The following is a 27,072-nucleotide window of genomic DNA, read 5'->3' as shown; positions in this document are numbered from 1 at the left end:
TATATGTTGCCGATTGGGCAGAAGCAGGATAGAAAAGGAAAAAAAAGAAAAGGCGAGAGAGAAAAGTAGGGAAAAACATTAAAAAAAAAATCCAAGGAAAAAAATAAAAAAAGTAAAAGAATAACCTTTGTAAACTTACAAAGTCCAACTTATAAAATACTAACCTAAAGTAAAATCAAGTGAAGAAAGGAGGAATTGAAAAAAAAAAAATTTAATTACTTTGTTTTTCAGTTAACATGAGATTGTTATTTTATCCCGGTGGAGGGGTTGTTACAATATCAATTCAGATTTGATTATATATTAATTATATTCCATAAAATATCGAAGGATGTACCTTCAAACTTTCATTTCAATTTTATGTACTTTTAAATTTATTTTTTAATATTTTAAATAGTTTATTTGAATTAAAATTCTACTGTTAACTTTAAAAATTAATGTACATAAATTAATAATTTATCTTAAAAAAGAATTATATATTTATTTAATAGATCATGACAGTAAAAATTCCTAGCTACATAATAGGATGTCAATGGTCAGACCTTAAGTGGGATGCCGTTAGTTCTTACACACAAATGCAAGATCGAGCCAAAAATATAAAAAATCGTATGCAAGGCCCTACAATGAACAAACCAGACAGCATGGTTTATATAGCAGCACATCAGAAGATTCAGAACAGCATCGCACAAGAAACTGCATTTTTTTTTTTATCTTACTTCAGACAACAAAATATTTGTTGAGGATAAAGGGAAATGAAAAGGGATACGGGAGAAAAGGAAAGTAATCCAAAACAACTAATAATCTGTTCTTCAGACCTTCCACAGCATTGCAGCAATTCGCGAGCCATTATTCCTTGGGCACACATCATAGTTTACACAACAACAAACATCATGAATGCCCAAATCCTTCAAGCTTTCAGGAAGTAGGCCTCGCACAGAAACAGAGTCCTGCATGTGTTGTTGTGGGAACATCTACCCATCATTACAAGGTATTGTTAGCTCAATCACGACCCTTCGAACACAGAGATAACATGACTGAATTACGAAACAACAAGTATGTACAGAAACAAGCTACACCATCCGTACAAGTCTTTACAAGATCATAGATGGGCCGATGCTAGGTTAATAGCCATTACATGTCATGACCTTATAAACATATCCATTTACACGAGAAAGTGTGGTGCTTTACAAGAAATAAGCATGACAGTCTTAGAAGTAATGCATCAATATTTTACAGCTCCACAAATACAACTCTCTCAAGAAAATTTTGCAGGAGAACATTTTACAGATTCTTAAGTGGTGTTTGAGATAAAAATGGTGGAGGAAAATCATCAAGACTTCTTTTGCAAATGGGGGCAAACCAAAACCATTACATTAGGATTCCAATGAAGGCAACTCAATCTAACACAGTCTCCAGCCCAGGCAACTGACATGGATTGATCCAATCATGGAAACGAAGAGTTGCCCAGCCCTTTCCCTGGAAGGTTGATAAAAAGAGAACCCACATGTCAATAAACATTAAAAGAAACTAATTTGTGATAGAGACCACCCTACAAAATCCAACTATATGACTTAAAAATTAGATAGCATAATAACATCAAACCCAGATGGCAAATCAATCCAACTCAACTGTCCAGTAATCCACTATTTTATCAGTGTCCTACGTTTCCTTCTTCCATTCCTTTACATTATCTTCCACCACATGCAAGCGATTTCTCATAAGAGAAGTTGTGAGAAAAATAGGAAAATACAGACATGAAGGATAGAAGAAACAAGGAAAGGCATGAAGGAATATATACAATATTTCCTTCTGAAAAGAATCATAACAAACATTTTGATTGAATGCTAGCAAATAACCAAAAGAAAAGTTTTAACCCTTATTAGAACTGCAAAACTGGTCAATTTGGACCTTGAATTGAACTCCTCATAATTATCCATTACAACCAAAGACAAGGTGATGTAGGAGAAGGGCTAGGTGCCGCATAAAAAAAAACTGAAAAACCATGAAAATACTATTATTTTACTTCCATAGAAGCTTGAGTACCATTTTAACAGAGACCAAAGGAGCACCGACCTCATTGTTCGATTGTATTCTGCTAATGCACAGGAAAATGACTGCCCTAGAAATTGAGTCTAATAACCAAACACAAATATCCCCAGCTTGTGGCTATTATCTTCAATAAATCCAACTATTATGAGCATCTGCGAATGAACAAAACATCAGCAACACACAAAGTTCTTCTACTTTCCAAGTTTTCATTGAATAAGCAACAAAAAGCAGCAAACGCAAAAACCTTAGCAGAACACAACTACACACACCAAGAAGACGATCTCAATGAAAGGAAAAAAGAGGCAGTTTAAACCCGAACCCATGAGAAATAGAGAACGCTAAGTAAGAGAGAAATTATCTTGCTATTTGTTATGAAAATGAAAACCAACTTCAGGCGACTTTGACGTACACCACATAGAATTCAGATACTTCAAGAGAGAAAAATGAAAACAAAAGAGTGGCAAGGAAATAATGCCAAGGGCATAAGAAACAAGAAATGCGGTACTGAAAGAGGCCAGTTAACCACCAAATTCAACTAGACATGCCTTTAAAGCCAAGTATAGTATCTGAAGATGGCCCTGTTACAGTGGCATCAAACAGTGAGAAAAAGTGCATCCTGTTGTGATCTCCCAGTTTTGACTCTCGTTGATTCCTAAGGATTTTGAGCTCGGTATCCTCAATTATCTATAGTAGCAGGCACATGAGAAGCATGCATCTGCAAGAAATTCTCTCCAACATTGACATTGTTGTAAGGATTATCATACTCATCATCTTCCCCGATCTCTTCATCAGCAAATGCATGCAGGTATGGCAACAACACCAACTTGATACGCAGGTTTTTCTTTCCCTCTCTCTTTCATCGCCATTTCTTCCGACTTACATCACCACTTCTATTTCTAACTGTCCAAGAGGATTAAAATGGTACTTGAAAAAAAAATGATGCAAGAGTATATAGTTGAAGATTTGATGCAACCACAAGTGTCAAATTATAGGTTTCAATACATTCTTTCCCTTATTTTCTCTCTCACAATTCAATACGTTGTCTTAAATTGTAGGGAAGTGTTATTTCGACTCCATAGTTTATTATTTCTATTTTAATTATTTAAATAGATCAAAATATTTTTAATTATATTTTTTTTATATATAAATGATTGTATTAAGTGTTAGTTTTATATTACTTCTATCCTAAAATCAATTGAAAATTACAATGGAGCTTTATTTTTATTTTATTTTCAATATTCAGCTCTACATTTTTTCTTTATTTCTTTTTTTTATTATTTGAATTTGGCCTCTCTTTGTTTTTTAATTTCATCTTTGGATTTTTTTTAATAGTCACCTATATTGTATTTGGACTGACCAAGATAATTAAATCATTTTAAAATAATTTTTATATGATTTAATTTTAAATATGGACTGATATAAAAGCAGGTTGAAAGGGTTTTTTCGCAATCTCATCATCAGATATTATTTACTCATTGGTCAAGTTACCTTTAAATCTATCACATTAACTAAATTACTTTAAGACAGCTCACATATAATTTAATTCTAAACTTAAGTTAAATAAAAAGTTGAGCCGAGAGGTTTTTTTATGTTAATTTTATCATTTTTCCCCCCAATTTAATCTTTAGAGTTTTTTTAACAATTAAGATATTTTTAAACCTACCAAGTTAACTGAATTATATTAATGTAATTCTCTCATGCAATTTAATTTTAAATATGAATAAAATAAATAATTAACTTAAAATATTTCAAGATTAGCTCATTAAACTAAATTTAATAAAAAATCAAATAGTTTCCGACATGTAAACTAGTTTACATCTAAAAAGTATAGCTAAAAGCATAAATTATTTCTACTATCAAATTTTACCCTTTTATTTTAAACATCACCTATCAACAAATTTAATTTCTTTGAAAAAAAATGTTTATACTATAGTTTTTTTTCCTTTTGTATATTATTCACCAATAAAATATTTATTTTAAAGCACTTTAAATTTTAAGAACTTCAATTTTTATTTGCTTCTTATTTTTTCTATGAATTAGTTTTTAGTTTTAATAATTAGAAAACAACATTACAATAAAAACAAAAAACATAAAAAGTTCAAATAGCTTAGACACTGGACTTTATTATATAACAGATAATTTCAGTACAGTAATCTGAATAGGATAGGGGAAATTCAGGTGGACATATTCCTGATTCAATTACAACTTCCATTTTTGCAGTTCATGCAAACGAATGAATACATTTTGTCACAGACAAAAGGGAAAAAATATTTATTATATTCTAAAGAGCCGAAGACTACAAATTCAGCTCAAAATGATGTTTCCCTAAGGACATTTCCTATCTGGTCATATCAAGCAACAGCAGAGCGGGCGCCTACGAATAACACAATTAATTGCTTTCTATTGACATCTAAAGAGGAGGCTGCAGCTAACAAATGAAAGAATCGATACAAGGAACCATCTTCTTTTCTAACAATTCAGACTGGGCGTCCATATTTTACACCACCTCCCCCGATCCAAGAATATACATGCAGACCAAGTAAAATTTGGGACGAGGGGGAAGTGAACATGAGGGGGAAGTGATGAGGCACTTCATGGAATAATGCCTGGCAAACGGTTTTTGCATCAATACATGCCCTTGAAAACAGGATTTGTGCGGCATATGCTTGCTCCATATTCTTCATATTCTGCTTTTGTATGGCAAGCCTGTGCATTAAGCAGACACTGTTATAGTCTACAATCCAAATGTTAACCAGACATGAATGTTTAGCTCAGGCTATGGTGCCATTAAAAAGACACCAAAAAAAAAAAACAACAAGAAGAAACTAAATTCCTTTTCAACCCCATTCCCAAAAAAGAAAGGAATTGAACCAGACAGCCAGCATTCCTTGAGCTAAGCAGAATTAATTTCTTGAAACAACTTGATTACACCCCACAAATTTCACTCCACAATAAAAGTGAGCGCCAAATTTGAGAAGCTCATAAAATCATTAGATGTATTTTAGTATACCTCCAGTTTCAGAAAACCTGTGATCAACCTTCTGATATCCCTTAACAACTGATGCTGGTAATGATAGTGATCAACATAAAGCTTTGATAATAACAATAATAAGAAAAACAACTAGCCCCATCTAAAACAGCACTAGCTTGAGATGGAATGAGTCCATAAGCCAATGAGCAAAATGCATGGCTGATCAACATTCAACAAAACAAGGCAGCAGTCACCAAGAAAAAATTCAACATTAAATTTACTGTTTTATCTCAACTCACCTAATTTCAAGGTTTACACATGAATTTGCAATGTTGCACTTAAATCTTAATTAGATCTGAACTGGCAACAGGCACAAGTGATAAATCTTTAACTGGAAGAAATTTAAGAAGCATCAGATCAATATGATGCCAAACTAAAGGATTGTTTAGTCATGGAAGATGACACTATTCTCTTGATAAGAAAGAAAGGGGAAAAAAATACAATCAACTTTAATAATATAAAATACTTATAGACTAATTTTTTAATTTTCTAAATTTGTATCAAGTTTTATATGTTAAATTTTATACTTATAGAGTCATTTTTCATGTCTTTCCTTTATATGTTAACCCTAGTTTTCCTTGGGTTTTCATTATGAATTTAAAAGCACAAAATCTCCCTTCTCTCTATCACATATACTTCTATCTATGTGAAGGAGAGTGGAAATTGTTTCTAAGACCAACCATGCCATGAAGTTTCAAATGTGGAAAGTCATATCACAAAATTTCTTCAATTTCTAGCCCCACAGGCTACACCAAGGAAACATAGTTTGAATCCAAGGAGATAGCAATTAAAAGTTTATCGTATTGTACGGGAATAAAAAGTATTATAAGCTTTCATATATATTAGAAAATGGACTGGACAAATAAATGCTTACCGCAAAAAACTCAGGTGTTGATGCTAGTACTGAACCACCAAACCAAACCGCAAATCTCTGGATAGGATGACTGACTACATTCACTTCCACTGGTTGTGACTGGAAACCCAAAACAACAAACATGTTCAAGAATTCTATGCCGGTAACAACATGAATAAAAATAGAGGAAATATTATATGTTTGAAAACATCTTTTATTGTGTGTGAATTCTAAAATGCTTACTTTTATTTTCCCGCCAAGTCTAGCTTCAGATGTGAGAACACGTGTATCCACAATCTTCTTCAAATCCCTTTGCAATCTTCTACCAAAGTCCTTGAACATGGTTGATCCTCCAGACAACACTATATTCTAAATTGAAAATAGAAACCAATACATGATAATAAGTACGAAAGAAAGATAACATACAAATACAAGAATGAGCATAACCTCTGCATTCATTCAAGCAATTGCAATTACCAATTGACAGCTTCTAAGAAATAGCACATGCCAAAGTTTAAAAATTACCAATTCACAATCTCATTTTAAGCTCTCTTATTGGTCATAACTATTAGGGTGCAATGTCTTATATTTTTTCATCAGAATGAATTTCATACAAGGGCCAAATTTGAACCTTTTCCCCCTAGTATATGCACTTCACCTTATACAAAGCCCTCCTTGTGTCAATTGGTGCAGATTGAATACACTTGTCTATCACAGCTGGTAAAGGAGTGGTAAAGTCACTGCTATAAATCTCAGGATTAAAGAATACCTGGTGATTAAGTTAACAAGTCAGAAAAACATAGTACAGTGGCAAATGGTAACATATGCCCAAGGAACAAGTTACAATGATGTTCAGTAAATGCACAGTATATACTAAAGAATAACTCTTGCATTCCTATATTTTATCCATGAAAATAAGAAACCATCTCCAGTTACCTAAGAAAATATGGAGTCCACCCTTCCAAACAAAAAAAAGAGAGGAGATAATGCTATATTTAGTGCTTGAACAATCGAGTCTCATCTTTTCTATAATAGCATAAACAAGTGCTAAATTAGACATCTGTTAGTTTTGATCCCAATTGTTCATTATCTCTTGAAATTGCATGACATGTCATAATCTTATAAGGGATGATGTGGAAGAAATCACCAATTTTTAATTTAATAAAAAATAAGTTCAACAAAACTACAAATAAAATAATCATTCCCGTTCGTTGTTGTTTTGGCTTTCCATTTTAAACAGATTTGGAGAAACACAATAAAAAATCAACAACTAAGGTCTAGTACAAGGGGGGAAAGGTGAAAAGTTACCTTCGTAATTTTACACCCCATTTTCCCCTTCCGTAGCACACAAAATTTGGAAGGGAGGAAGTTGTGAAAGACAACACTTCATCCCAAAAGTGAGGTTAAGAGTTACCATCCAAGAGTAGAGAGTCAGAAATTTGTTAACAGGGGAAATTTTTTGGTTTTGTGCTTTCCCTCTCATTTCTTAATTTAATATCTAATCTTTCTCTATTTATTTTACACCTTGCATTGGAACCCAACAATTAATTTTTAAATTTTTTTTTATAAAATTTAATATATGATATGATTTAATTTTTAATGAGACCCACTATCACTCATTATCTTTTAAACTTGTACTGAATGCATTTAACATTTCACCCCATAATAATTTTTACAATCTTAACACTTCATCCTTGAATCTTACTCTCTTAGCATTTCCTCTCCAAATTTTTAACTGTATTCTAAACACAAACTAAAGGGAAAATCCACTTGAAATTCAAAATCAATAATAAAACCTACCAAGTACAAATTTTAAAACTAGAAAACTTGTTCTCCTTGATTCTTGAAGTTCAATAAATCCATATTCTTTGACCAATCCATCTATCCAGCTGAGTATTAGATCTGAGTATTTTGAATATTCCTTGATCAAACATTATCCTTTGCTTTAGTTTGTAAAACGAAACCTCGAGCACTTAGGTCTTTGCTATCTTGGTGGTCACTGTAGATTTGTTTTCCAACTTTTAAAATCCCATCATTTTCCTGTTATTTTTCCAAATACAATAACCAAGCTTCAAGAATTCACTATTTACCCATCAAAATTCAATCTTTTAAGAAATCACATCCAGACCCACAAAAAGATTTGGATTGCTTACATGAGTTAATTGCTTGAGTTAGTGATGTTTATTTGTGGTGGCCTAAATATGGTAAAGGCTAGATTTGTGATGGAGGCGGGTTTGGCCATGGCCTACAATGATGGTGGGGGGCGGCAGTTTTGGGCTTGACTTTTGGTGGTGGTGGTGGTAGTGGTGAAGGTCTCGTGTATAGACCATGGAGAGGCTCTAGTTTTTGGTGAAAGGTAATTACAGTAAGCAAAGGTGGTACCTAGGGGGTGAGGTTCATATTGGTTTTGTATTTCACAATTAGATCCAGAGGAGGAGACAGAGAGAATTGTGTGGTTTTTGTTTTTCAAATTTAGATCCAAGGGAAACGTGTGGTTTATGGTTTTCTTTTTCCTTTTATTTTTATTGAATCCTTTTCTCGTTAGGCAAATGATAAAAATGAGTTTATGCTAATGGCTTCAAGTGATGCCAGCCTAAGTTCTTATATCCATGTCATCACTTAACTGACATATCAACAAGCTACTAACAAACATTCATACAAAAACTTGATTGTAATGTTACAGATAGATGAACAATTCAATTGATAAAAATCAAAGATTAAACACTCAATTGTGAAAATCAAATAAGTTAAAACAATTTATCGTTAACTCAAAAAACTGAAAAACAAAAGAGGGATGATATTAAGTTTCAATGTGAACACTGACATGTTATTCAAGATGATTGTGGGTGTATTAAATTTCAAAGTTTCAGTGTGTGAAGACTTTCAGAATCAAAGTAATTAGAATAGGTAGACGCCACAAAGAAAATAATTTTAATAAAGTAGGAATAGACAAAAAATAAAGAGCAAATATTTGCTAAAAGCATTACTGCATAGCATCTAAGGATAAATTGCCACAGGGAGAACAATAGATCTCATTAATGATTAAAGATTATAAACAAAGAGCAAGATTGCTCTCATGTGCTGCACAAGCAAATACATATTAACTTGTGGGGAAATTCTTAGAGAAAGCTTAAAGAACAAATAGTTCCAATGATTTTGTCCTCATAAGCAAATTCAGTGGGAATTTCTCTGAGGAACAAGACGGTACTTACATCAGTGACTTTATATAAACCAAGCATGTTTCATAATAGAATAAGCTAAGTTGCTTGCACAGAAAAATATTTTGCTCATAAAGCTAGAACTAACCTCAGGGCCAAGAAATCGCTCATATCCAATGTCACAGGAATATGGTGCCCCTGTTTTTGGTTTAATACCTCTCCAGTGCTTAATATACTTTGCTGGTTCTTTGTCATGCTTGTTGAACTCCTGAATCATTTTGAGAACTACAGTTATTACTATATTATTCTAGATCCAAGTTTATGAGATACGGCAGGACAGCAGACTTGCATGAAATCTTTCATGCTCTATCTGAAAGTATTAAGGCAATATAGATCAATATATCTTTCAACTCGAAATTCTAATAGAAGCAAAAATGACCTTGACAATATCGGAACAAGTATAGCAATGTGTTTCCTTCACTTTCCGAGCTACTTCGAATGAATCTTCTGGGGGTACATTCTCTCCTCTTTCCTGCACAACACAATACAAAAAGGAAAAATCTATCAATACCATTTCTATACATCCGCTGAATCTGTAGTTCAGAATGGCAAGTAGAAATATATGAATATTGCTTCCAGAAGTAATTGACAACTTAGTGAATGAGCATCTACAAGGATTAGTAAACAAGAGAGGCACTCAAATATACATTGCCTGTCTCTCTCGCCAACAGTGAAACCTAAATGGTTTTTCTATTTAACACAAAGTTAGCGAGATTTAAAAAACTCCACCTTGCAAAATGGTACAAAGAAGCATAAATAACCAAAAGATTCTGAGAGTTTTAAAAAGGAAAATCATTGGTTACCTCTAAGGAACAACTCCGTGCTGAGTTGATAGATTTTTTGCAAACAGCAAGGACTGAGTAGACAAGCAGAATTAATAGAATGCACAGCAACAAGTTGAAAGCTAAATCAAAATAGATTGATGGTGGATCCACAACAGATGGTGACAAATTCAAGTTAGAGGTTGAATAAGGGGAGCGCAAATGAAGTGTTTGAATCCAACAATGAAATCTCAGGAAAATGGTCTTAAGCATGGGCCGCAATCTTGCCTGGGATACCAGTGCAGGACAAGCATTAGGTGTCACATCATTAGAACTGCAGAATTCCAGTCTGTGACTCCCTGTTAAATGTTTCACCCATATAGTAAAGAGAATGTTACAAGTTCAGGAATACAATTTCTTATTTCCGTTTGTTTTGTTCAAAACTGAGAAAGTTTTGAAAAATCTGTTCCATGATCCATAAGAATCTTTCTTCTAAAAAAGATGAGATTTTGAGGGGAACAAAATGTTGAGGCATGTCAAGAGCAATATAGCAAAAAGGTACAAGCTCTCAGTTAAAATCCAGATACGTTCCTATCTCCATTTTTTTATCATTCCCTAAAAATAAATAAATAACTGCTCTCTTCCCTACCCATTCCTTTTCATAATCTAAAGTAATCTCCTTGCCTTTCCTTTTTAGCAGCTAAAAACAAACCAAACACAACAAAAAAGATGCTATCAATGAAGTAAGTATATATATATAGGGACTCCACTGCTAGAAGTCAAACCAACTCACCCGCATGAGCTGCTGGATAAATAGAGTAACATCTTTGCCAGCAATAGGGATTGACTTGATGCTGCTCCCAATAACATAACCATCTGCAACAGGCACAACATGAGCAGCACCATCTCCAACATCCACAACAACCCCTGTCATCTCACACTAACAAGAACCATAGGTCAATCTCAAAGGAAAAGATCATTATCACACAACTTAAGAACAATATGAAAATGAAAACTTCAATTTCAGTTCAAAACTAAAGGGGGGCAAAAGATACATAGTACTACTACATTCTTTAAAAAAAACACAAACAATCATCTCTCTAACAGAACATACTGTGCTGCCGATTCAAGGTGGTTAAACTAGAGCAACATAAATTAGAACACAAGCTAGAATATGTTTTCAAATTTAGCTGCCAGAAATCATTAATATCAAAAGAGGAATATATGCCATCGACTTTTTTTGACCTACATACTTTTGTTTGACGATTAGTTCATGAAACAAACACAAGCGCACATGCATGATAGATTAGTACATTTTTCAAACCAGTCACCCCTAAAGTTTGATGACAGAGAAAAAACACACAAGAAAAATTACTCGCGTTCAATTAGATAGCTTGAACATTCCACTAAACCAACTAACATCACATTACAATGAACTCACAAGCAACCTATAACATGTTTCACCCATTTGTCATTTCAAACCCTACTATGAAATCCCGAATCAAAACGCAGAACCCTATATTCAAAAAAAAATAATGATGATAACTCAAAGACCAATATTTTCATTCTAACTCCAGCCTCCAATGAAATTTGCATGGTTATAAATGAACAAAAAATCTCAGAAACCAACCTTGGATGTCGTGTAACCAGCTGCAAGAGCAAGCACAGAATTGACGGCAATATAAAGCCCAGGAACATTAAAGGTCTCGAACATAATCTCACCGGTATACTCACGACTCTCCGGTGCAGTAAGCGGGCTTTCAGTCAATAAAAAGTAATGATCCTCTGGATCGCAACGCAAATAATTAAATATACACTGCTGCCAGTACCTTTCCATGGCGTCCCAGTTATCAACTTGACCCTGTTTGATTGGATAGCTAAGACTATAAGTATTACTAGATCTCGATTTGGCAAGCGCCTCCTCTCCTATAAAGAAATCTAGATCGGCCATAACCCCTGCACTGTGCTGCGCTTGCCAATTCGCTTTCGAAGAAGAAGTTCGAGATTGATTTAGAAACGACTCGTTTACTGCTACTGCTGTTGGTAAAATAAAACACGGTTCTACATTTCCCGCAAAACCCATCTTAGTATACCTGCAAAACAACAACACAACACACAGTTAAGGAAAAAAAAAGTAAAAAACAAATCGAGGCATTTTATCAAACACCTTGAGCGCATACAGAAAGAGGAAACAAGAGAAAATACCCGGTACCGTAGTCGATGACGACGGCAGGACGAGATGTGGGGTCCATGGGAGATAGAGAAGGAATAGGGGTGAAGGTGGAGACTGGAGAGGGATCAACAAGGGAGATTCAAGAGAGGGTTTAAGAGAGAAGGTCATCGTCGAGAGAGAAGCGCGAAAAAGAGGAAGAAGACGACGACGATGGTGAGCTGGTAGACTTGATTCCCAAGTGAAAGCAGCCGCTCAACTGTAATTTGGTGAATAAAAATGTATCCATTTCAACAACAAGAAGGTAATGAGCTCAACAGCGTAAGATGATCTCTCCACGTCAATTTCTTCATCCTTCAATTATTATTTTTATTAACGAGAGAAGGTCCTGTGTATCTCCTCTCTTTCCTTGGCGTCTTTGGATGCTTTTCTTGGCAAATCCAATCCAAGCTTTTCACTGAACAACACAACAACAACGACACCGAGGACTTCCTCTCTCTCTCTCTCTGTGGTTTTTAAAAAAAAATATTATTTTATTCTTTCTTGCTAAGGAGAGTTGATTTTGATTAGAGCTGTTAGGTTCGAATTATTTATACAATAAGTTTATGCAAATCTATTTTAAAAAATCTCTTTATATAATTAAGCCGAGTTTGAGCTCATTACAACTCGTCAGCCAGCTCAATTATGCTACTAAACTAAACTTCCAAGCAAATTTGAATAAATAAATAAACATCAAAATAAACTCATTTATAAATTTGTTAAAATCTAAAATAATAAACAACTTATATGAGATTTCATAATTTAATATATAACTAAAAACATTATTAATTCTAAATAAGTTTTTCTCCCACTTAAATGTTATTTTTACATATTCTATCAAAAAAGCTAAAACATGAAGAAGGTACAAATAATCGTTGAGCAACGGCTATTTCATCTCCACTTGCCCCTTCTTCCTCTTTAGGAACAGAAGCTTATGCAAGAAAATGGAGTTACCTCGAATCTCAAAGCACCTTGCCCTGGCTTCTCAATGGTTTGCTAAGAAGAAGAAGAAGCAGCTGTCTGTGATTGTCTCAGTCGTGCCCTAGCTTCGCAATTAAGGTGATTAATTGTTCTTGCTCTTCAATTATTGTGAATTTGAGTGTTAGTTTTTGGTGATTTTTGGGCATTTTTAATTAGAAAATAAGAATGTGTTTGTAGAATTTAATCAACATATGGTTTTGTTTTGGATCCCTACAAAAACAGAAGACCTGATTTGAGATTTTAGGGTCGAGTGTTTTGGTAAATTGAGGTCATTTATGATTTTGGTAATTTAATTATGATAAATTTCCCATGTAAATGTTATAATTAATACATGATTATATTGTATAAAAATTAATTACATTAGTTTACAAGTAAAGTATTTCTATATCAAATATATTATAATATAAATTGATTGTTAAAATAGTATTTCCACATAATAAAAAAAATTATATTTACACCATTTAAAATATCATTTAATTTTTTTTATTATAATGTGTTTAGGAATGTGGTGCAAATCATGTTTCTAAAAAAATTAAATTTTTTTATTTAAAATGAAATTTTTTTTATGTTTTTATATTGTTTTGATGTGCTAATATTAAAAATAATTTTTAAAAAATAAAAAATTTTATTTTAATATATTTATAAATTAAAAACACTTTAAACTGGTATTGCTAGAATCGGTAAAAAGAAATGTATAACAAAATGGTTGGATAAATAATAAATTTTATCCGATTGCAAAATCCAATAAATAATAAAGAATATGGAGACAAAATGCATCATTAACTCGTTAAATTAATCACCATTGGACCCTTGATATCTAAAGCACAGAAGGAAATTTCTAAATTTGTGTTATAAGAAAACAACTAAAACAAAATATTCACTGTTGCTTCCCTCGTATTTTCTTATTCACCTCACCACTATAGTGTGATTTTTTTGTCATTCACGGGAAAAATCGCTTGCCTATGAACAAGGAGTAATTTTATCTTTGCATATAATTCGTCAGGCATTATGAATTTGTCTGGAAATATTTTTGTTTGTAAAATATATTTATAAATAATAAATAACTAAAAAATTTCTAGAATAAAAAAAACCTACTATTATAGGGTAGGAATGTTGTTGTTGTTGTTTTTTTAGCATATAGTAAGATTATGCATATGATGTTAGGGATAAAAAAATAAGCATTTGAAACAAAGGGTTTTGATGTCTTTTCTTTCTCTCTCTTTCGTTTTCAATTGTTTGTTTGGTCAAGAATAATAGCATGATTTATTATTTAATTTATAATTTTTAAATGTAAAAAGTTGTTGATGTATACATCGCACGCGTTAGCATGTGGTGTCTCTCGGTGGTGGAAAATGAGCTTCCTTGGATCTTCTTTGTCTTTTTTTTTATTGATGGATCGTGTTTATTAAAAATAGATGGTTTGTTGTTCGTGATTTTTTTTTTTTTATAAAATCAATCAATCTTGGTGTTTTAAATTTAATATTTTAAGTTTTTATCTTTGATCTTTATCTTTTTATATATATATATATATTAAAGTTTTTTTTTAGTATAGCTGAATGATAAAACAAAAACTAAGACCTAGAATTAAAAATTCCCATAGCATCATCTAAGCACACTCTTTATTGCGTTCTTCGCTAAGAAATTTGCATGGGAGCTGGACTCCCTACACGTGTACTTGATCTCCACCTCCGAATGTCCTGTTAACATATCCCGAATATAGGACTGAAGATATGTAACAAACGGACCCATTTTAATAAGTTTTACAGCATCAAGATAATCAGAAAGACAAGTAACATTTATGGGTTTATATGTTGAATTTAATATTTGTTGGGGTATAAAATTATATAATAGAAAATATTTTTAAGTATTAAAAATACAGAACATAAAATAAATATAATGTTAAAACTCAAATTTTAAAATGGTCAGATTAAGTTTGATAAGGTAAGAGATTTTTTTTATGAAAAAAGATTTATTTTAAGCTTCAAAAAGAAATTAATGAATAGAAATTTGATCTAGAAAAATAACCAAATAATAATACATCTTATCTTAAATATAGTATATTAAGATGATGTATTTTCTCCTTACACAATTAATTTTTTACCCAAACTTTTGTAAATTATGAGTTTTTAGTAATCATAATATTAAATGATAATTTTTAATTTTTAATTATAATTTTATGAATAAATTTTTTTTTTAACACCACATCTCTCATGGAGGCACGCATAATTTTTCAACAAACTCAACTATGCATCGACGTGCTCATGTGCGATAATGTTAAAGAAAATGGCAAAATTAATTCAAGAAGAAATCCTCTAATTTGTAAATCAATTCATCTTAAAATTAGCAATGAGAATAATATTTAAAAAACACCCATCAACACCTATTTTTTCAAATGATTCGATGCCCTCCTCTTCTTCTGCTATGTTCTCTTGATAGATCATTAAAAAAACTAATGTGTTTGTCGTGGTCTCCATGGACACTAATCATATAGTAACTTAATAGATTGTTTATATTTTCTTTTAAATAACGATGTTATTTATATTAAATAATAATAAATTACAAATCAATTATTATAACTTCCAGATTTAGAAAAATTCTCGACAACATCAATAATATAATTTAATTTAGTCTCTTAAATAACAATTGGAACTTTTAATGGTACCAATAACAATGAAAACTCTATGACAATTCTTAATTTAGCTCTCTTTTATAGGAACAATTTGTATTTTATGTACACACAACAAGAAAATGGATCATACTATTAGGCTCATTGTTCCATTAATTAATCTATTTTATATAGCTCAAAACAATCATCAAAATTTTACTATAAAAAAAACATAATAAAAAAAATTAATCGATAATCGATAAATGACTGTATAAATTTAAATACAAGATGTAGATTTATAAATAAAAAAATAATGTAATAATTAAGGGCAAGATAAATATAAGAGTTCTCATAACAAATGTTTTTTTGAATTATTGATAAAATAGTAAAGATTATTTATTCGATTTATTTTTTATATGTATTTTAAATAGTATAATTAAATTTAATCATTGATTTAATATTTTATTTTAAATATAAAAATTATAATATATTATTAATTAAATTTAAATAAGAAATTGAATTCAATTTCATGAGGATATATATTATCCCACCTACCCGCGATAGCTGAACTCATGACTAGATTCACATCCTTGAATTTTAAGAAATCTAATTGTAAAAAAAAAAAAACCAACAACACATGCATGCTGTGACTGCTAACTACTGTGGAAACAGTTCGCCATCGTTTTTCAACAACTTCAAAATACTCAAATACCCTTGAATCAAACGTCACAATCAAAAGTCATAAAAACAAGAATTATGGTTAACCAAGTAATTTTCACCCAGGCCCATAAAATAGAAGTGCTGCCCTCTTGCTCTCATCCAACGGACAAACACTTCCCTACCCCTCTCTCCCACTCACTCCCCCGTTTGTCTAAAATGCGCACGTTAGCTGTCTCTCCACAGCACGCATCCCCCCCCCCCCCTCTAATTTAAATTTTAAACCAACCAAACAAACCAAAAAAACCTAAAAATTATCATGCGCGCCATTCATTTCTTTCCTTTTCTAGCTTAACCTACGCTTCGAGACCACACTCCACCACACCACTGTCCTCTCTTCTGCGTTACTGATCACTGCAGCAGCAGCAGCAGCACTGCCTTAAATGGAATACAGTGTGCTTCCTACACCTTCTCCCTCCCTCCCTCCCTCTCTCCTCTTTTATTATTATTATATGATTAGATGGTAATCACAGCCTACATACAGGTAGCTTAGCTGAACTACCTACCTCCTCGTACATTTATTGCAGCATCTCTCTGCTCTCCTCTTTTCTTCTCTTCAATTTAGTCTCTCTACGGATCCTATGTCATTTACGAAACGTTTCGTTTCACTAACCCCTTGGAGCTCCGATCACCACACCAAACCGGAGCTCCAGCAAAAATATGAATCCTCTCTGCTGCATTGCTCCGGTATCCATCAATCGGGATCAGGCCAACCCTTTAGTGGCCAAATCAGCGATCCATTCTCAACTTGATTCTTCAATTAGAACCACCGTAAATCACAATTCCAAACTGAGTTTTTCAGCTCAGGTTTCTTGCGGTTTCGACAAATATTCATCAATTGGAAGTCAAGAAATCGAAGAATCCAAGGTTTATAGTGTGAACGGGAGACTCAGTGTAGCGGGGATTCTGCACAAATGGGTGAATTATGGCAAGGGATGGAGGTCTCGCTGGTTTATGCTTGAAGACGGAGTACTGTCGTATTACAAGATTCATGGACCTGATAGGATTTTGACGAGTCCAGCATGTAGAGACAAAGGAGTTAGGGTTATCGGAGAAGATTCTTTGAGGTACATGAGAAAAGTAAATTGGCGTAGTCTTAGTGGCGGGGGCGGCGCTAATAATCGGCTCAGTCAGTGCAGGCCATTCGGCGAAATTCACTTGAAGGTGGTTTCTTTATTATATCTAGCTTTCTCTTCCATGCTTTTTGTTGTTTATGTGAGCGTGGATCGTTAGGATTTTTTTTTAATATTTTGGTTGTTTGTTTCTGATTATTATTTTTTAAATATTTTGGTATTAGTGTCTCTTGTCAAGCATTAATAATAATAGTTTATGTGAGTGTGGATCATTAGGAAATTCATTTAGAGGGAAATTGTGATAAATTATGATCTGATGATGGTTAGAATCACTGATACTAATATTCAACTCCCCCGAAATCCAGTAATTTATGTCTGATTTGTACTGTGATTTTCTTTAAATATTCCCCGAGCATCGGTTTAATTGAAGTGTCGAGTGCATGATGTAAAAGGCTGATTTGCTCTCATGATACCTGGATTTATTGTGTTTTCTCACTAATATTATTCAATACAAGGGGCGGTAATCATGTGTTATAACCCTTATTTCCAATAAGTTCTTGTATTTTTTGGTAGCTTGGCTGGACTTTATAACCTTAATTTGGTAAACAGGTTTCTTCAGTTCGTGCTAGCAAATCAGATGATAAGAGGCTAACCATATTCATTGGAACAAAAACTCTCCACTTGCATTGCATATCGAGAAAAGATAGAGCTGCATGGCTTGAGGCCCGGCAGGCTGCTAAAGATCTTTTCCCTAGAGAGTTGACTAGCAGTGATTATTCACCTTCTGAAGATGTCTTCATTTCAACTGAGAAGTTAAGATCACGATTAGTGCAGGAAGGTGTTGGTGAGACAGTCATCAAAGAATGTGAATCCATTATGTTATCAGAAGTCTCTGAGCTGCAAAACAAGTTGAAGGCTCTTCAACATAAACACATCATGTTGTTAGACACATTGAGGCAATTAGAGGTGCTTTTCACTCTTTCCTTTATCATCTTTATTCGGTGCAATAGTAAATTTGAATATCTGCAAGCATGAGAACAACATACTTTGATGTTCCAGGATTTTATGAGAATGAAGCTGGGCATCTCATATTTGATTTTCGGACTTTTTTATGTTTTTCATCTTGAATTTGGCTCAAGAATGTTGTTTGTCTTTGTTGATGTTATGTTGGTTACCATGCAACAATCACAGCAAGTAGGTGTTGCTGTTTCGATTGAATTTGAGATGTTTACCCCATTAGAAGAGACATATGGGTGACTATATCAGTGGAGCAATCTGTAGATTATAGCATGAAGATGCACTGTTTATACATGTTATCTTCATCTTAACTGTGAGATGCTTCACTGTCTTGTAGTTACTCATCCTAGCCACTGTTTAGAACATTAAAAGATTGGTGTTATCTGCGAGCACTGAAACTGATCTAGGACAGTCGTGAACTTCCACCAGTCAAGCTCTTTGTGGCCATATAAAATTTAAATAACTTAAAAATTAGTGCAAGTGTTTTATACACATGGAGTTAGAACTGATTATGGATTCGGTTTAGGAGGGACAGGGTTGAAACTTGAAAGTTGGGGTTTAATGTGAGGGTTTAAGGGCTGACTTGATGTTTGAATTAGGCTGTGAAAGTTACTGGAGACACTGTAGTAATGGGAAAGGAGAAGGAGATGCACAGAATAAAATGAGAGGAAAAAAGAAAACCTAGGCATCAAACCTATAAATTAACTTTGAAACTTTAAATTTTCTATTACTCAACTCAGAATTTAAGACATCACATCTTTATTTATTGAGATTAGAACAAAACAATAAACGTGGATTTAGACCAGTAAATAAACTAACACAAGCATTCCATAGTTGATTAGGAAAGCAACTGATGAAAACAATTTATTATACGCTAAATGCTAAAAATTTCAACACGAAGTTAGACTCTGACAAATTGGAAAACCACCAAAATACCCTTGTTTTTCTGGAATTTGCAAAAACTATAATCCTGCCTCGCTTACAGATCACACGCAAAAAATAAACTAATCAAATTAATAAATCTACCATGACAATGACACTTATTCTTAGGCCAAAAAGACTTCATGTTAATGGAGAACTGATTGACCTACCCTAGGTTTCAAAGAGGAGCATTCTTCTCTAAAGTATGATATAGCCACTTCATCATTTGGAATCTCAAATAAATAAGGATGGCATTGTCACCAAATGCTTTAAATTTCAAAGATGCTTACAGGAAAAAAAAAAACTCCAGTATATTGAAGACATGGAATAGAAAAAAGCTTTTCATTTTTATGTTTTATGTGAATGAAATGTATTGCTGCAAGCTGTGCATTGAACTATAAAATGTTGATTGTTATGTTTCTTTGACGATGGTCATTTTATGAACTCGTATACCATTCATATGCGCATTCTCTCATGCATATAATACTGGATCAAAAGATTTAGAACTTTATTGAGGAATAATTCACACCTAAAATTGTTTTGCAGACAGAGAAAATAGAGCTGGAAGCTACTGTAGTAGATGAAACAAAGGAACGTGATTCATATTGTGGACAAGCAAATAGAACATTTAGCGGTTAGTTTTGCTTTTAGATCTTTGTTATTTCCATATTTTGATAGTTGCTTTGATGCTTTTTTACCTACCAGCCCTTATGGGTTGAGCAGTTTACATAATAACCTTATGTGTGAAAATACTTCAATCATTTGGTTGTTAAGGAAATGTAAGGACAGAGTCGTTAATTGATATTCTTATGGAACAAGTTGACCTTGTAGATCATTTTGGAATTCTACATGCAGAATAATCTTAATCAATTTTCTGGTGCTTTTGTAACTTGATTTTTTTGTCTCAATTTGGCATATTGAAACAAAATAGACAAGCACACTTGTAAGTTCTCCACCAATTTTGGCTATAGCACTCAAGCATTACATTTGATCCCTTTTGGCGGAGTTTTGTACTTAATGGTACATGGCTCCTTCCTTGCTGTAGTCTTTGACAAAGTCTATTTCAACCACAGGAAAACTTTGCTACTTTGCTCTAAGTTTTCTGGTAAGACTTATTGTTTTTTCGAGTGCTGAAAGTTAACTGATATTCATGTTCCTTCCATGTCACAGATTTCTATTCTGTAATGTCAGAGGCTAGTGCTAGTGATTCCGATGCTGACAATGAAAGTCAAGATGGAGCAGATGTTGAATCAGATGAAAATGATGGTTTATTCTTTGATACAAATGATTTTTTGTCCACTGATGCTTTAAGAAGCTCTTCCTATCAGAGTAGGGCAGCTACTGGAAATACAGATATATATGATAAAGACCCCTTTTTATCTGATCATTTGCGTGGGTTTGAGAAGGAGATCAGGACAGTTCAATATCCGTATGTTAAAAAAAGAGATATTCTGCCAGAACTAAAGGAGAAAGAGAAACATGTTGGTCTGTGGTCAATTATCAAGGACAATATCGGGAAGGACTTATCTGGAGTTTGTCTTCCTGTTTATTTTAACGAACCACTCTCTTCGCTGCAGAAGTGCTTTGAGGATTTGGAGTACTCATACTTGGTTGATCAAGCTTTGGAATGGGGAAAGCAGGTCAGGTCCTCAGCTGTGCTTTCTTTTGTAACAAAACAGTTTTAAAGCATGATCTGCTTGTTACATTTTAGTACAGGTAGTTGGTTAATCAAGCATCAGTAGACTGTAACAGACTTTTTTTCCTTTTCCCCACTTTTTTTATTAATGAATCGATTTGTTTCCTTTCCTTTGTTTTGTATGTTATCACTGATTCAATTTGTGACTTAGCTGTTACTTGGGCTTCTTGGTGATTGTGATCCCTGTTGGACTAAGGTCGTTCTGTCCTTCTGTCCACTTGCTTGTCTGTTTGTTTGATTTTGGAGGACTATCTGGTTTGAAATAAGCCTCTTAAGGCCTTTAGCTTTTGTTATGGAGAATGAGATATTCAGACCTTGATCATATTTGTAGAAAATTAATATTAACTGGCAGCAGAATTTTATTGAAAAGTCTTTTTCATTGTTGTTAATTAGCTCCATTCTTTGGTTCCCGCGGGAACTGTTTATGGTGGTACTTATGTTGTATCAGGATGCATTGAGTTGTTATTTTTTGATTATTTATTCATAAATAATGGGATTTTGCATGTTTCAGGGGAACGATTTGATGAGAATTCTAAACGTTGCAGCTTTTGCTGTATCCGGGTATGCCTCAACAGAAGGTCGTCAGTGCAAACCCTTCAACCCTCTCCTTGGGGAAACCTACGAGGCTGACTATCCAGATAAAGGACTTCGTTTTTTCTCAGAAAAAGTAATGCTCTCTCCCCCCTTATGTTTTAAACTGATTGCAACAAATTCTTGAACCAGATGTGCAGTTACTATATATGTTGAATATCATTGAGATAAAAGTTAATCTGGCTTTTCTCTTTATTCTTGATATGATGCTTGACTAGCCTTTTTTTCAGGTAAGTCACCACCCTATGGTAGTTGCTTGTCACTGTGAGGGAAGAGGCTGGAAATTCTGGGCTGATTCCAATCTCAAGGGGAAGTTTTGGGGGCGGTCTATTCAGCTCGATCCTGTTGGTGTCCTCACCCTGCAGTTTGAGGATGGTGAGACCTTTCAGTGGAGCAAGGTCACCACTTCCATATACAACATTATACTTGGTAAAATTTATTGTGATCACTACGGAACCATGTGTATCAAGGGCAGTGGAAAATATTCTTGCAAGCTCAAGTTCAAGGAGCAGTCCATCATATAGACTGAAATCCCCATCAGGTGATTAATCTATTTTTCATACAACTTGTGACAAACCCATGCTTACAAACAGGGGGGCAGTTTCCCTCTTTAGTTTTTGTTCCAAAACATAAATCATTAATATATTGAAATAAAAAATTCACCTTGCACTAAAAGATGTTTGACCTCCTTGCCCTTTCACCTAATTTGTAGAAAACCATTCAAGTGTTAGACTAGCAGCAAGAAGCTACACTGTCTGAATTTCTCTTGTCAACGTGATTTCATCATTTTCCTTTGTTGTTTGTTAAAGAAATCAACAACCTTTCCATCAACATATTTGGAAGATTATTAATCAATAGATTGCTAGCTATTGTTAAACAGGCAGAATACTTTATGAAATGTGCTAAGTAGCTGAAAGTATAGCCACAAAAAATAGAGATAAAATAAGTTGGAAAATAATAATGCTGACTTCTTGAGGAACTCAAATAATAAGTACTTTGAGGCAGCTTAGAAGCTTGCTTTAGCTCTCCAAGGGTGTGTTAAGGTTCTCTAAATCGCCCATGAGATGTGGACTAGAGCTGGAATTGTTCCAACCACTGGCGTGTTGCTTCTTTAATCATATAAAAGTGAGATCCACCATGATAACTACTTGGGGGTTGCACTTTTATGCGAGCGAGGGAGCATTGCACCAGGAGCACCTTACAATCTCTCTATTATAAACAATTTTAGATAATATGGTAACTATAACAACGTGGTCTCTTTTGGGCTAGCTTAGAGCTAGAATTATTATAACTATTAGCGCATTGCTTCTTCATTCATATAAAAGTGAGACACACCATGATAACTGCTTGTGAGTCCTACTTTTATGCAAGGGAGGGAGGACGACACTGAGAGTACCTGATAATCTCCCTCTATTGTAAACAACTTGAGAAAATATGATAGCAATCGTTATAACTTGCTCTTTTTGGGCTAGCCTAGAGCTGGATCTGTTAGAACAACTATCATATTCTCCTTGCTTAAATATATACACAGAGAGTAAGAGAGAACACGAGACCAAAGTCCAAAACATTTGCAAATATTCTCTCTCAATATAGATATGTATTAATATTATAACATAATAGAGTTTACCATTAACATATGAAGGGTGGTGTTATTTCCACTTCACCTTTTGTCGTAATGACCAGTATAATCTTGTTTAAGCAACACATTAAATAAGATTGCAACAAAAAAAAGTGAAGATTAACATCACCCTTCATTAATATAAACACTAATGTTGTCAAAGCTGCCAGGCACTCTTAAAGCTCTTATGGCTCTAAGCCAAGGCCCAGGGTCAAGTGCAACCTTGCAATTGAGTGAACTAAGGTTCACCCTATGTAAAGTGGTTTTAAAGATATAATACGAGAAATGTTTAAAAGTTGAATATAATTTGTTTAGCCTATTGGTTGAAGTAGTAGAATGTTGTGTTGTTGCTGAAAAGTTGTGGTTCGAGATTCCAAGTAAGCTATTAAATTTTTTTAAAACTTATAGCTGTGGTTTGAAGTTCTAAGTAAGCTATTCAAGATTTTTTAAACTTGTGTATCTATTAACATGCAAAGCAATTATCAAACACATAAAATGAAAAATATAACATTTGGTTCCATTCTCGGTTGTTTATAAGACACATCCATTAATGGTAGTAGGAATATAGCTCAAACAATGAATCTGCCTAAATACATCAGAAGTATAAAATTCATAATAGAACATTTCTAGAGATATAATCATCCCTTTATCATATGAGATGGTGGTTCTCTTTGGCTTCCTTGGCTTTGTGTCTGTCAATGCTCTTATTTCTTCTCTTTCTTGTACTTTTCCCTCAAGTCTTTCGAAGTTCCAGCCCAATCTTTTTCAACTCCAGAGATAACTGTGGGGACCATAATATAACTTTAATTGAATTAAGCCAGATAATTATAAAAGAAATCAATGGCACTAGTTTGAGCTGCTTGATCAGGCACCGTGCATGCCTTGTGTGGCTAAGGCCTGCCTAGTTTAAGGCCCTTCATGTAGGGCTTTGTACACATTTTGTTTTTTGACACTTTTTCCTTGCCCTAGTATCCTGTTAATAATCTGTTTAACGCCTCATATTTGTGACAATCATTATAAATTGGTTGATGGTCCATCAACTAGTGCTCCTGAGTAGAAAGAAATTAAATACATACTACTCTTTCTCCTTCCATCCATTAAAGAATAATTTGCGTATGAATTAAAAAATATCACTAACAAATTGGTTTTTACACTGATTATACATGTTTCCATTCTCACAGTTTGATTGCTATTAGAAAATTATCCGTTCTGGTACTTTGCTGCACTTTGTTTCTCTACATGTGTCCTGCGCTTACAAACCATGCTGACCAAATCCCTAGCTCACACATACTTGGCAACTCGACAGGTCCAAACTTAATAGATGAACAAGACACAGATGTGTGCACTTGTTTGATGTGGTGCTGGGACCAACTACTTGCTGATAATAGACTGATTAGGCAGGTGTTTTTTTTTCCTGTAACAGAAGTAAGATCCGTTTTCTAATGCAGGTCCATGGATTTGTACAAGATAACAGGACAGGAGGGAAGGTAGCAATGCTGGTCGGGAAGTGGGATGAAGCAATGTATTATGTGCTTGGGGATCCGACTGCAAAGCCAAAGGGTTATGATCCGATGATGGAGGCTGTCTTGCTCTGGGAAAGGGACCAATCTGTTCCCAAGACGAGATATAATCTCACACCTTTTGCAGTATCTTTGAATGAACTGACTCCTGGCTTGTTGGATAAATTGCCCCCTACAGACTCGAGATTGAGACCAGATCAGAGACATCTAGAAAATGGGGAATATGAGTTGGCTAATTCAGAGAAGTTCAGACTTGAGCAGCTGCAAAGACAGGTAAAAACCTGTTTATCTATCTTTAATTAGGTGATGGCATTAGCTGAACAAACAAAATATAGAGGTGTGCAGTTGGAGAGTGTCGATTTCCTTTTAATTCACTTTCATTTGTCTAGAGATTTTTGGCTCCCTCATTATCTCTAGATCTTGTGATGGAACCCCTTTGATAGGTTTTGCTTTCTATAATCATAAATTCATCTTCTACGCTAATTAGTTAGATGATATCGGGGTTGCATTAAAAGTCTTTCAGTTTATGGCCTTGTATAAAGTATGTGCTTGGTATTGTTGCGAAAGGTGTTTTTTAAAAGTATTTTTTGCTTGAAAATATATTAAAATGATTTTTTTCAGATTTGTTTTTTATTTTTAACATCAACATATCAAAACTATTGAATAACATTAAATAAAATATCAATTTAATGTTTTTTCAAATCAAACGTACTCAAATGTAGTTCCAAACTCAAACAAATGGTGCCGAAGTCCTTTAGTGCGTGTCTGTGTGTCCTTTCGCTTGTGCTCATCAGGGAAAAAAAAAAAGTGGCATTCTTCATTTCTTTTATTTTTCTCAAGTAAAAGAGAAGCTTGATAATTTATGTCTTCTCTGGGACAGGCAAGGAAATTGCAGGAAAGGGGGTGGCACCAAGATGGTTTCGGAAGGATGAGGATGGTTGTTACTGTTATAAAGGTGGATACTGGGAAACAAGACAGAGAAAGAACTGGGATGAAATTCCTGATATATTTGGTCAGAGTGCTGATTCGTCTTCAGGTTTAGTGGAAGAGTAAGCGGTTTCACATGTTTTTGCTAATATGTTCTGGTTCCCATTCTTTTTCTGCGTTTCATTTTTTTCTTACCTTCCCTCTACTCAACTGGGAACTGGAAACGAGAGTTGCAATGTTTAGGTGTAGCTTTTGTAATCTTAGCATTCAAAGTTTTTGGTATATCCTAGGAAATCAGTAAATCTAAGGACCTGCAGTGCAGTAATTATTCAAGGTACACACTCTTCTTCATAGTTATCATCTTTTGTTCATTTTTTTATTAATGTCTAATATCCTTCCCTCCCATGAAGTTCAAAGAAAATTTTTATTTCAAGGTCAGTGACCATTCAAAGCATCCACGAGCCTTAGATTGGGGATCCAACTTGCTTTGTTGCGGGACAATTTTCAAATCAATTTCAATCCTTACAAAAAAGGACTCATTTTTTTTTTTAAAAAAAAAGATCATGGAGACATTTTGTTTCCTCATTTGGCTATCCATTGAAGTTGTGACGTAATTTTCTAAAACCGTGCTCTCTATACACTAACAAATTTACCAAGAATAGATCTCTATTTAGACTGGAGAATTTCTTTTGGTGGTCTTCTTTCTTGCTTAGTGAAAATATAAAGAAAATGCAGAAGCGATTGCAGATTTCTCTTTTCAAATTGCTTTTAGACCGAACCCACATCTGTTTCCCCTCCTAGCGCCAACCCGATTCCAACTCTTTTCGTTCCAAACTCAGTCGACTCTTCAAACCCCAGATTTCTCCACACACGTCTCAAATCTCCATACCTTTCACACACCCTTTTAGACCGAACTTTCGAACTTGGTCCCTGACTGATCGAACTTAGAGAGGACACAGTGCCGAGTCTGGAGGTGAGTAGGTGCTCTTGTTAGATGTAACCTGACTCGAAAAACCTCAAGTTGGAGAATAATAGCAAGATATTCTGTAGGAAATCTTGCAGAACATATTCTGTAGAAGCCCAAAAACGTTGGAGATTAAGATAGAAATATGCAAACAGTAAGCATGTGTGCTCCTGAACCTCATACAATGTCAGGCAAAAATAGCAAGATATGGCTACGTTCAAACTGCCCTGCCTTTAGATGTCTCTTCGACCTGACAGAGACTGCTCAATAACAGCATTTTTCGCTTTGAGATAGGTAGATCCATACGGGTGCTGTCAGGTTTTT

The 27,072-nt window shown here is 33.9% G+C and overlaps 1 protein-coding gene and 1 pseudogene across 2 annotated transcripts; one reads left to right on the top strand and one right to left on the bottom strand.

The window, feature by feature from the left end:
- Positions 1–4,149: 4,149 nt before the first annotated feature.
- LOC133705408 (actin-related protein 3-like) lies at positions 4,150–12,593 on the bottom strand. 2 transcript variants are annotated; one of them, XM_062130594.1, is made up of 9 exons: positions 12,115–12,590; positions 11,540–12,002; positions 10,703–10,849; positions 9,528–9,620; positions 9,237–9,356; positions 6,589–6,699; positions 6,174–6,299; positions 5,952–6,050; positions 4,150–4,752 (listed from the first exon to the last, which is right to left on the bottom strand). In XM_062130594.1, exons 1-9 carry the CDS (start codon positions 12,159–12,161, stop codon positions 4,672–4,674), a joined length of 1,287 nt encoding a protein of 428 aa, XP_061986578.1. In that variant the 5' UTR covers positions 12,162–12,590; the 3' UTR covers positions 4,150–4,671. The 2 variants fall into 2 exon arrangements, with proteins under 2 accessions (XP_061986578.1, XP_061986579.1); XM_062130595.1 differs by lacking the exon at positions 6,589–6,699 and having other exon boundaries at positions 12,115–12,593.
- A 4,042-nt stretch (positions 12,594–16,635) lies between these two features.
- Positions 16,636–26,137, top strand: LOC133704866 (oxysterol-binding protein-related protein 1D-like; annotated as a pseudogene).
- Positions 26,138–27,072: the final 935 nt, after the last annotated feature.

This window comes from Populus nigra, chromosome 10, assembly GCF_951802175.1.
Source record: "Populus nigra chromosome 10, ddPopNigr1.1, whole genome shotgun sequence".
In the NCBI taxonomy this organism is placed as follows: Eukaryota; Viridiplantae; Streptophyta; class Magnoliopsida; order Malpighiales; family Salicaceae; genus Populus; species Populus nigra.
This window is presented reverse-complemented; position numbering and strand designations above follow the sequence as displayed.